The 12,219-nt window shown below is 28.4% G+C and overlaps 1 protein-coding gene across 1 annotated transcript; it reads left to right on the top strand.

The window, feature by feature from the left end:
- The first annotated feature begins 6,933 nt into the window (after positions 1–6,933).
- Positions 6,934–8,269, top strand: LOC105802573 (1-aminocyclopropane-1-carboxylate oxidase 3). The gene is made up of 3 exons (XM_012634285.2): positions 6,934–7,109; positions 7,200–7,426; positions 7,518–8,269. The coding sequence occupies exons 1-3, from the start codon at positions 7,005–7,007 to the stop codon at positions 8,119–8,121; spliced, it is 936 nt and encodes a 311-aa protein (XP_012489739.1). The 5' UTR covers positions 6,934–7,004; the 3' UTR covers positions 8,122–8,269.
- Positions 8,270–12,219: the final 3,950 nt, after the last annotated feature.

Here is a 12,219-nt window from a genome sequence, read left to right as displayed (position 1 = left end):
TTTAAGTTTGAGTATTATAAATTAGAAAAAAAAAAGTTTTGATTGGGTTTCTTTGATAGTAATATAGAGCTTCTTACCATTTCTTTTTATTGGAGAAGTTTTTTTTTAGATTTTACAAATTTATAAAATGGAATGTTTCTATTTTAAAAGTTAAAAGCTTTGAGGATTAAACTGATATGAATTTATACATGTGAAGGGTTAAATTTATTAAATTATTAAGAATTAGGATCAAATTGATAGAATATGTAAGTATTGATGATTAAATGTGTTATTATATTAGTTAGAAAAAGACTTTCCGTTATCAATTTAACAACGGATGACTAAAATATGAACAAATTCAAACGTTAATACCTGAACTGAAAATTTTAAAGTTGGATGACAAAAAAGAACACGAGCATCTTCGGATGACTACTTGTATAGTTTACCCTTAAAATTATTGTAAAACAATCTTAAAAAATAATAATTTTTTTGCAACATAATAAAATTTTTAAAATTTCTTAATATATTGTTATTGTTATAAAAAATTTTAAAAGACTGTATACAGTATTCATATAGTATTTTAAAATTTTATAATGTATAGTATTAAAATATAGTTGTTTTACAATATTTTTACATACGGTAAAAATATTATTTAAAATTTAATTTTAAAAATAAAAACATTTTTATGAAATAATATGTTTAAATCTATTTTCACATTATTAATTAATTTTAAAATTAATAAATAATTTAATATATTTTAATTGATATATACAATCTGTCCTTGCATCACAATAGTAAAAAACTAATTAATTAACTATATTAAAAATAGATTAAGTTAAATTAGTGATCTATACTAAAAGTCCAATGTTACACTCTTATTTTAACACGTTACCATAATCAATAGCTTAGAGAGTGATTATATTTTAAATTATAATTAGATTTTTTTAATAATTTCATTATAGGTTATGATCATATATACTTTTTTTTTAATTATCCATAGCCCCTCCTCAACCCATAAATAGGAGGATAATGCATTTCAGCGTGCTCGAACTCACGTCCTCCTGCATTGACAACAATACCTATACCAATCGAGTTAAGACTCAACCAACAATTTATAACTAAACTTGAATAGAAATGATCTATATTAATTGCAACATATATCCCAATTCCCAACTATCACAATAACAAAAAATGAAACCACAATTAGTGTGACAAAATTATTGTTGGTTTGCATTTTAGGTTAGGGTTCTAGTCATGAATCACTTATCTAGGGTGAAGTCAAAAAAAAAATTTAGGGGCGAAATTATATTTTAATTTTTATTAGAGTAAAATGTAATTTTTAAAGGATTAACTCAAAATTCTATTATTTTTAAGAGGGTCAAAGTTAATTTTACCTTTATTGTCATCATAAAAGAAACTTTGATTTATCTCTATTCTTTCTTCAATTTCATAATAATTAGGCTTCATTTATTTTTATTAATTTTTATTTAAGATTGTTTTTATTCCAATTTGAGACTCAAACTTGACATTATTACTAAGTTAGTATCTAAGTTTTTTTTGTCAATTTGATACTTGAACTTAACAAAATTTCTTAATTTAGTATCTAAACTTGTCAAATATTATACACATTACTCTAATATAACAATAGTATTTTTTATGTTATTTTTTATGAGATAGAAAAATAATCAATATTCAGTTACTTTTAGTTTAATTTATTTATTTTATTTTTTTAAAATTTAATATAATTAATTTAATATCCATTCATTAAACATAACTCAAATCACAATATTTTAACATAAATTTCCTTTTATACTGATGATATATTTTTTGTGGAATTGAGGGCTTTGTGAGAACCAGGCTATGCTTTAAGCATGAGGTCCCTCTTGAATTATTCCCTCCATTAATAACCAAAGTAATCTTGGTCCCAAATAAAAAGTGAAATTTCAGCATATTCTTTTGCAAAACAAAGGAAACTTCAAATAATTGTAATCATTCCTACCATTAAATTCTATTTAATCTACCATGTTAGTCATCCATTAGTTATTTTTTCCTCTCATAAAAAAAGAAAACTGCTAGTATTTTGGGATAATTTGTATAATATTTGACAAGTTTAGGTATCAAATTGGGCAAAAAAAAAAGGCTTGGGTGTCAAATTAGGAAAAAAAATGTCAAGTTCAAATATCAAATTGGACAAAGTAAAGGGCTTAGGTACCCAATTAGGAAAAAAGTATTTGAGTATCAAATTGGAAAAAAAACTTAAATACCAAATTAAAAAAATAACTTCAAAGCACCAAATATTATATTATATTAAGCGTAAAATTATGAATCAGCATGAAAACCAGATGATCACTTGCTTAAAATATTTTAGGCATGGATTTTATTAATCTCTTGAGCAAAACTTCCAAAATGTTGATGTAATTATGAAAATTGTGGAAAATTTCCAAGTAAAATATTTCTTCACATCCTTATTTAATTCCTTTGCCAATACCCATTTTTGAAAATCAATACAACGCAAATTCAAGTTTGACTACAAATTTGTTTTAATGAAAATAAGTGGAATGAAATCCACTTTTAATAAAAAGATAAAGTATAATTATAAATAATAAACATTTCAAGAATGAAATCTTTATAATGCAAGTATGGATTCGAAATTAAAATGGATTCAAATCTAAATTAAAATAAATATATAAATTTAAAGAGAATCCATGCATAAAATAAATTTTAAAATGAGATTTCAAAAAGGGTAATTACATTAGTAGTAATCCAATGATGTTTTTTTTTTGGTCATTCAACTAGTTAATTTTGTCTTTTTTTATCACCAAACTATATTGAATTTTTGGGTATTTCTAATTTTTATGTTAGTCGGCTGATGAGAAAAAAAGACAAAATTGAATAGTTGGGTGATCAAAAAAGAAATATACTAATAGCTAGGTGACCATTTTGTAACTTTTCATAGTTAAGTGGCCAAAAAGGAAAAAGAACATAATTGGGTGACTAATAATGTAATTTTCCCTTTGAGAAATTGTTAATCTGACTTTTTTGACAAATTAAGCAGGAAATGAGGTCCCGTGTGAGATTAGCTTTATGGACTTACATAGTGAATCAACTTCCTTAATTCTAATATGTCAAACTAATTGCTTTTCATGTGATTAAATTAAGCTGCAGTTTTTTCTCTTCCATACTCGGTCAAAAAAATTGTCTCCCACCTGTTAATATAAAATTAATTTATTAATTTATTATTTTTCAAATAGTAAAAAAAAATCTTTTGATTAGGCACAAATCATACTTAAGTTGTGTTTTGTTTCCCATTAATTTTTTAGATAAATTTTTTAGTTGGACGATTTTGTTTAAAATATTTTACGTTATTTAGTAAATTTTTAAAAGTCGTTTTTATAACATAAATAGAATAAAATTATATTTGTTACAAAATATTATGTAGACCGAAATTTTTGTGAAGAAGGCATGGAAAATATTAACAGACTGAGTAACTAAATCAGTTGAATTAGTTTTGTGTTAGCTTCATCTTGAATCGTCTCTCATTCTTGTATATATAATCATGGATAGGCTTAATAAAAGATTTCTATCCATTTATGAGTTGTTTGCTTTTCTGTTAAAATACACTATAAATTGATAGTTTTATGATTTTATGTTGAATTTTAAAATTTAGAACAGATTGATAGAAGAGACCAAATTTATAATTGTTAATTGTTAAAACAATTTTAAAAATTAATGTAAAAACACCTTTTATAATTATCTCTATGTTAAAAAAAAAAACCAATATACATTGAAGCACCTTTCCAAAATTTGTATATTTATCTCTATGTCTTTAATTTTATAATTTTTAAACCTAAATTAATAAAATGTATTAATCGAATTTAAATTTTGTAATGTGATTTTTTTCATAAATTTACTTAATTTCAAACTTCTAAATTTGAAAAAATATATTTTTAATTATTTTAAAATATTTTTAATATTTTTTAAAAAATAGATAAGTTACTTTTAAATTTGTAAATTATATTGCTCAAGAAGTATAGTAATATAATCATATTTCAAAAAATAGATTCATAAAATTTAAATTGAATTATTTAAAATTTAAATTTGTTGAGCATTTTTGTTGTGTGTCCTCTCGGTGAGGAGAATCGGGTATTATTCATTGAAATAATGTCCTAGGTAGGCTCCATGCGCACCAACACATATACTGCTCTAGACTTAACATGTGTTTATCGTACCACGCACTTGACTCCGCATCCTTTGCCTGCGAACCCCCAGTAACATGTCTCTACCTTGGGGGTAGGTTCCTCTGCATCTACTCGGGTTGTGGGTCGGTAATTCGAAGTTATGTCAGGATTTTGAGTCGGTAATGAGAAATACCATAATAAAATTAGAATTTTTTTTTGAAAAATTTAAACGGTTTCTAAAATCAAAATAATTTCTGATATATTTTTCAAACTTTAATAATTTTAAAGTGCATTCTGAAATAACATATTTATTAAATTAACAAAATTAAAATTTGTAATCGTTAAAATAGATTTACAAAACATATTTTGTAAACAATTTTCAAATAAAAAGTTGTTTAAATACTTTGTAAAGGTACCAAATTGGTTGTCAACGAATGAGACTCAATCTTTGATTAAAGCAGAAATCATAACTGAGATTAATATTTTGAAATTACCATTTACATTATATTAAATGTTTGTTAATTAAAAAATGTTAATTTTTTCATGTTAACATTTTATCATAATATTAACATTTATTTTTAAACAAAAATTAATATGTGTTTTTATATACATAATTTAACCTAATTCAATCCATAGATATAAATATTAATATAATTGAATTCGATTCATTTTGATGGAAAATAAAATAAGGAAAAAATGGAGAATAAGTTGCAATTGACCAAACTTATAGAAAGAAAAGGTAAAATTGTCATAAAATCAAGAATGAGAAAGAACTATATGCCACATCAGTAATTTTATCTTGAATTTTAAGATTTTTATTTGGATTTAATTTTTTTAGGATGGCATTAAATCATTGGAAAAGTGTAAGCTTACCTCTAAATGACCAATCGTAACATTATTTGAGAATATAAAATTATGAGGTGAAAGTAATTTGTGGAATCCAAACTAGAGAATGCTTACACTATTATTGAAAATGTAGAATTTTGTGAATCAAACACCACTTAAGTAATATTGCATTCAATAATTTCACGTTTCATGAACCGAATATTAGGATTTCTTGAGGTTGAATGTAAATTTTTTACAAGAAAATGAATTTTCTCTAACAATTAACTTCGGAAGAAGAAGGCGTACATTTTTAGATAAAATGAAAAATTGTGTCATCAAGTTTTTTTTTCTTTTAAAAAAACTTATGTTTAGCATATTTAAAATTCAAGATTTTAAGGTTTACTTTACTTTTTTTTTTTTAATTTTAAGTTTTCCCAAATTAGTAGAATTGTCTTTGTTTCTATATTTCACGTCACACATTCAGACATGTGTATATTTGCCCACGTTTTGGGGCGAAGACGACGATACCACACGGCGGCTAGCAACAGGCTATTTAGATTGATTTCAATAAGTAATGTATTTCATGCGCTAATTTGCTTGTAATCTTACATCAATTCAAACAAAATAAGTTTACCATCTGTCAAATGTGATACACTTCCTCCATCATGTCAGTTTGAAAGAAAAATTGTAGTTGAATATTTCTTTGTAAAAGAGGAATGGGATCCATTTTGAAATATGGCAAGTAGGTGATGGGATAAACAAAAATGAAGATGAGATGAATGAAGTTTCCTTTAGGGTTACTTGATGGTCTACGAGTGGGATTGTGTAAATGAAAGAGGTGAGCAGCTTCCCACACAATAACCAAACTTTGGGAAAACAACAAATCCATGAAAATAGATGGTGGCAGGAACCTTGGTGTGTGTCTTTGGTCTAACTTACTATGACAAAAGAGACTTACAAAATGGGTCCTACCCCACTCTAATGATTAAAAATATAATTAAATTTTATATTTTAAAAAATCAAATCAAATCATGGTAATTAGGTGTTTTAAACTTTGGTATTATAACATTAATAATTTTTAAAATTTATCACTTCTATAAAATAAGCATTTAGGGGTGTCAAAACCCTACAACTTGACGGGTTTTGATTTGCGCCGGTTCGATAAAGATGATATTTTTTCTTTTCTAAAATCAGATTTCCGATTAAATCTAATTAGATTTTCTATTAATATTTTTGGGGTTTGGTTAAAGTGAAATCGACTCCACCTACAATATATTCATTAACATAATCTTATATTAATTTTATAATTAATATTAATATTATTTTATTTCATAGTGATGATAGCAACTCAATAAAAATTTTAAATATTAATATAAATAGGAATAATATTTTATGTGTCGTCGGTGCATAAGTCTCGAGCACCATCAATTAATAATAACATGACACATCATCATTAAATTAAACAAAAACATGAAGAACTCGTAAATAAATATAGATAATTTTATTTAAATATAATTAAACACTAATAATAACTATTATAAATAAATATTATTAAAATCTTAAGGGTTTAGGGTCTTGAGGCTAAGGTTTAAGGTTTTAACATTTATTTATAATTAATTATTTTTAATTATATTTAAATAAAATTATCTATATTTATTTATAAGTCCACTATTATTTTTGGTTTTATTTAATGATAAATGCCATGATTTATTACTGATGGTATATGAGAAATATACCCCATGTAATATAATATATTAAAATTCATTAAAATATGTAATAAATGTAACATAAGTTAGAGAAGGCAAAGGGATAGTCCCATAATAATAATAATAATAAGCACTTTCAAGTTCAACCCACAAAATACCATTGGCCCACAAAAATGTTAAGACCCTTCAAACCCATAGCTTCAAACTTCTATAAATACCCCACACCTTTCATCAACTCTGCATCAACAAAATATAAGCTTTCTGCAAAAAGTGAGGCTTTGAGAGATTTTTCAGAAAACAAAGAGTTGTAAGAGAAATGGCAACTTTCCCAGTGATCAACTTAGAGAAGCTTAATGGTGAGGAGAGAGCAACAATCATGGAGCAAATCAAGGATGCGTGTGAGAATTGGGGATTCTTTGAGGTATCCTTCAAAACCAGATTTTGCTAATTTCAAAGTTTTGTTTCTTTTCTTTGTTGTGCTGATAAAACTGTTCTTTTAATGTATTTTCAGCTGCTGAACCATGGGATTCCCCATGAATTTCTGGACACTGTTGAAAGATTGACAAAAGAGCATTACAAGAAATGCATGGAGCAGAGGTTTAAGGAATTGGTAGCAAGCAAGGCCCTGGAAGGTCTCCAGGCCGAGGTTACTGATATGGATTGGGAAAGCACATTCTTCTTACGCCATCTCCCTGAATCAAACATGGCTGAAATCCCAGATCTCGCCCATGAATACAGGTTTACATTTACATATACATACATACACAGACATAAAAGATTGGAAGTTCTTAGCTTGTCTGACACATGGTGGAATTGAAAAACAATGCAGGAAAGTGATGAAAGAGTTCGCACTGAAATTGGAGAAACTAGCAGAGGAGCTTCTCGACTTGTTGTGCGAGAATCTTGGACTGGAAAAGGGGTACTTGAAAAAGGCTTTCCATGGGACAAGAGGTCCAACATTTGGAACCAAAGTTAGCAACTACCCACCATGTCCAAAACCTGATAAAATCAAGGGACTCCGAGCCCACACCGATGCTGGTGGCATCATCTTGCTCTTCCAAGACGCCCAAGTGAGCGGCCTCCAGCTTCTAAAAGACGGCCAGTGGGTGGATGTTCCCCCTATGCGCCACTCCATTGTAATCAACCTAGGGGATCAGCTGGAGGTAATCACCAATGGCAAATACAAGAGCGTGGAGCACCGAGTGATTGCTCAAACCAACGGAGCTCGCATGTCGATAGCTTCATTCTACAACCCTGGAAGTGATGCCATTATCCACCCAGCACCGGCTCTGGTGGAGAACAAACAATTGTACCCCAAATTTGTGTTTGAAGACTACATGAAGTTATATGCTGGGCTGAAATTCCAGGCCAAGGAACCAAGATTCCAAGCCATGAAAGCCAGGGAAACAACTCTTCCCATTGCAACTGCTTAAAATTCCTAAGCTCCTCTTATCTTTAGTGTGGTGTGTGAACAAAAAATTCCAAACTAGTCAAGAGTTCAGTGTCATTGGTCTGTGTTGATTAATTATTAATGTAAACATCAAGAAAGAAATTCTAATATATTTTATTATTTAGGGTAAACTCGTTAGTTGATCACCCAACTTTTAGGCACTTTTATTTTGATTACTCAAAATGAAATTCTTGCAATTTCGTCACTCAACTTTTAAGGTGCTTTCATTTTAGTCACTCAATCGTTAAATCTTAATGGCGGTTAACAATACATGCCACATCATGTCTTTCATTTTGATCACCCAATTTCTAGGTCGCTTTCATTTTGGTCACCCAAAAAATATCATTTTTTAAAGTATTAATTGGGATAAATAAAATAAGGACTAAAATGAAAAAATAAATTGAAATAATGCATTAAAAATTTGTCAAATTGTACTCGTTTATCACATTGCCAAAAAATCTAGTTTTTTTCAATATTGAAAAGTTAAATTTCAAAACATAAAAATCAATTAAATAAATTGTTGAAACTTTTTATCCCTTAATAATGTTAAGCGATTTATTATCGTAATATTAAAATTAATTAAATTAATCTCCTTCTAAATTTTAAAATTTTATTTTATGTTCCCATATTATTCTTAATGAAATCAACTTGATAACTCATATTTAATAATTGTTTATGAAATTAAATTTCTTTTGATTACATAATCTCGAATCTTTCATACTAAACTAAAACCAAAGAAAATCATTGCAATTAATTAAATTAATTGCTTGTTCTTCGCTTGGGTAAAGAAGTGGTGAAATTTTTTGGTTTTGTTTGACATGGAATATAAAATTAATTAATGGTAAGAATTTTTCTTTACTTTTAGTTTAGTATGAAAGACTAGAGATCGATATTCAAAAGAAATTTGGGTTTAATGTACTATTAAAGATGATTTATTTGAGTTGATTTTAATTTGAAACATAAAATAAAATTTTAAGATTTAAAAGGAGACTAAATTAATTAATTTAATTAATTTCAATATTTTAGTAACAAATCGGTTGATACTATCAATGGATAAGAAATTTTCAATAACTTATTTAATTGATTTTGATGTTTTGAAATTTAAACTTTTAATATTGAAAGGAAAAAGAAATTTAAAATTTTTGGAAAGGGGGTAAACAAGTACAATTTGACAATTTTTAAAGCATTATTTTAGTTTCTACCTCTTTTTCACTTTAATCCTTAATTTTTTTACCCCGATCAATGTTAAAAAGAAGATATTTTTTGGCTGACCAAAATGAAAGCAACTTACAAGTTGGGCAACCAAAATGAAAGTGTGAACAATATGTAGTCTGTACAAGTTAATTATTGTTAGAGATTTAACGGTTGGATGACTAAAATAAAAACGCCCTAAAAATTGAGTGACGAAATTGCAAGGATTAATAAAAGTACTCTAAAAGTTGAATGACCAATTAAGTAGTTTATCTTATCATTTAATAAAAAGGATTCTTCTTTTTTGACACAAGAATTTAAAAAAAAGAAAAGAAGAATTACTTGAAAAAGAGTCGGTTGCATGATTTAACCAACTGTTTTTTGCTTCCATGAAAACGCATTTGGAAACTAGAAAAAGAAATGAAAATGTAAATAAGAGGAGAAGAAGCGAAAGAGAGAAAGGAAAGGTGGATTGGAGAACAAACATCGGTGACAATGTCGGAGTGCAGTTGTGGTGCATACTGGCGGCAGCGGCGGCTAGGATTGGGGAAGAGAGGAGGAGAATAAGAAGAAAAGAAAAGAAAATTGAAATGGAAAAGAATAAAAGAAATGAGAAAAAAGGGGAAAAAAAAAGAAATGTGATGATGTCATTATGCAACACGTCACAATTTTATTCTACCTAACTGCGTTAAAAAAAAGTATCAAACTAGTTGACGAAAAAAGTTTGGGTATCAACATGGGAGAAGTGGACAAGTTCGGGAACTAATTTCATATTTAACCATTTTTTTTGTATATTTAGGTAAAAAATCGATAAAAACATCTAAGCTAGAAGAAAAATAAGCAAGTACAAAATTGCATTAGATATGAAGATTTAGGGTTTTAGGTTGGACAATTAAATTCATGCATAATCAAAATTATTCTTTTTACACAATATTAGGACTAGGGATAAAGATAATACGTTTAAATTCGTGTCAAATAAGTAGTTGGCAAATATTTGAACTATATCATTTCATTCGAGTTAAGACCATAATCAAAAAATTTAATTAACCATAATTATTTATGAAATTGATGCATTTTAATGATATTTAGATTTGAAAGATATATGTTTTAAATAAAAATATTAATATTTATTTTTAAATCCTTTAATACTTTTTTATATTTATCTTATTATTAATTAATAGTGCATAAAACGATCTCGAATCTCAAACTTATGAAAACAAGACATAATTTGATTAAGTACAATATTCCCCTAGAAGGAAAGAAACAAAATGAGTTCAATTATAATTAATGTGTTCCCAAACGAATCCAAAACAAACCCACATGAAAAAGTGAGCTTCAAATGCAACAATGGGATGGCCAATATGTCCCAATTGTCTGCCACATCCATGGAAGTTTTAACTTTTAGGAGAGATGTCTGTGACCTTATTCTTTTGCTTTTGTGGGGTTGAATCATGATGAAATGAAAACAGTCCACAACCATAATTTTAAGATAAAAGGATTCATCATTTCATCAAAGAGAAATCATGACATTGTAGTTAGAATCCCCATAAGCATTCAAGTGGAAGTAGAAGATCAAACATCTTTTTCACATGAATCCTTTATGGAATTGGACTAAAAGCCTCTCTATCGCCTCATCTTTACTTTGTTGCAGAGGGGATATAAAGTGCAATGTAGGGTAGAGTTGCATTTATCTTGTTTTGGAAAAGCAACTATGGTGGATCCTGCGTTCTCAAGGGTACATCTTACATAAATTTGGAACAGGTTCAATGCATACATCGCCAACTTTCCTTCCAATCACACACTACACCAGAGCAGGTTTTTAGCGGCGTTTTTTTAGGCCTTTAGCGGCGCTTTTTAACGCCACTAAAGGCATTTGCGGCGCTTGAAGAAGCGCCACAAAAAATGCCGCTAAGGACAACGTCGCTAACTTTTGCGGCGCTTACAGAAAAAAACGCCGCTAAAGATCATGTTCTTTAGCGGCGCTTAGGAAAAAACGCCGCTAAAGATCATGTTCTTTAGCGGCGCTTGGAAGAAAAAGCCGCTAAAGATCATGTTCTTTAGCGGCGCTTAGGAAGAAAACGCCGCTAAAAGTAATGTTCTATAGCGGCGCTTGGTCAAAAACGCCGCTAAAAGTAGTGTTCTTTAGCGGCACTTATTTCACAAACGCCACTATTTGATATGACTTTTAGCGGCGCTTTCTTAAAAAACGCCACTAATTTTGGGATTTTTTTTAAATAAAATTTTCTGTTTTTTTTCAGCCCGCCTGCAACAATAAATTAAAAGCAACCAGATCTAAACTAACCAAAAATAATAAATTTATATAATATTTCAAATTAAATGACAAATAATATTAATTGATATAAATACAAGTGAATTCATACTTTTCTTTACAAAAACGTTAAAAGTTAAAATGATAAAAATATTTATGCAATATACACTATGACGGCGGAAGTTGCGACTACTGAAACATCTTCATCATAATCAAGTCATTGTTGAAGTTCGTCGTACTTTTTTGCTCGCTCTGCTTCTCTCGATGCCGCATCTTTTGAAGTCGAATGTAGTTCTTCATATTTCTTTTGAACCTCTACTTCTCTCATCGCTTCTCTCTCTGCCTCTGCTTCTCTCTCAGTAGCCTCTGCTTCCCTCTTGCCTCTGCTTTAAGTTGTTCTGTGAAGTTCTTCATATTTCCTTTGAACCTCAAATGTGGTCGCTTGCATCCGAGCCATCCGGTCTTTTAACCTCTCGAACTTCAACTTGAGATTGACTCCCAAACCATGTATTGGTGCGAATTTGGATCCAAAATATTGGGTTAATGATAAAAGATCCTTGAAATCGAACCCGACCATACTTTTCAGACCCAAAACTTGATAATAATCGGTTATCAATGTCT

Source organism: Gossypium raimondii, chromosome 7, assembly GCF_025698545.1.
Source record: "Gossypium raimondii isolate GPD5lz chromosome 7, ASM2569854v1, whole genome shotgun sequence".
Taxonomy (NCBI): domain Eukaryota; kingdom Viridiplantae; phylum Streptophyta; class Magnoliopsida; order Malvales; family Malvaceae; genus Gossypium; species Gossypium raimondii.
This window is presented reverse-complemented; position numbering and strand designations above follow the sequence as displayed.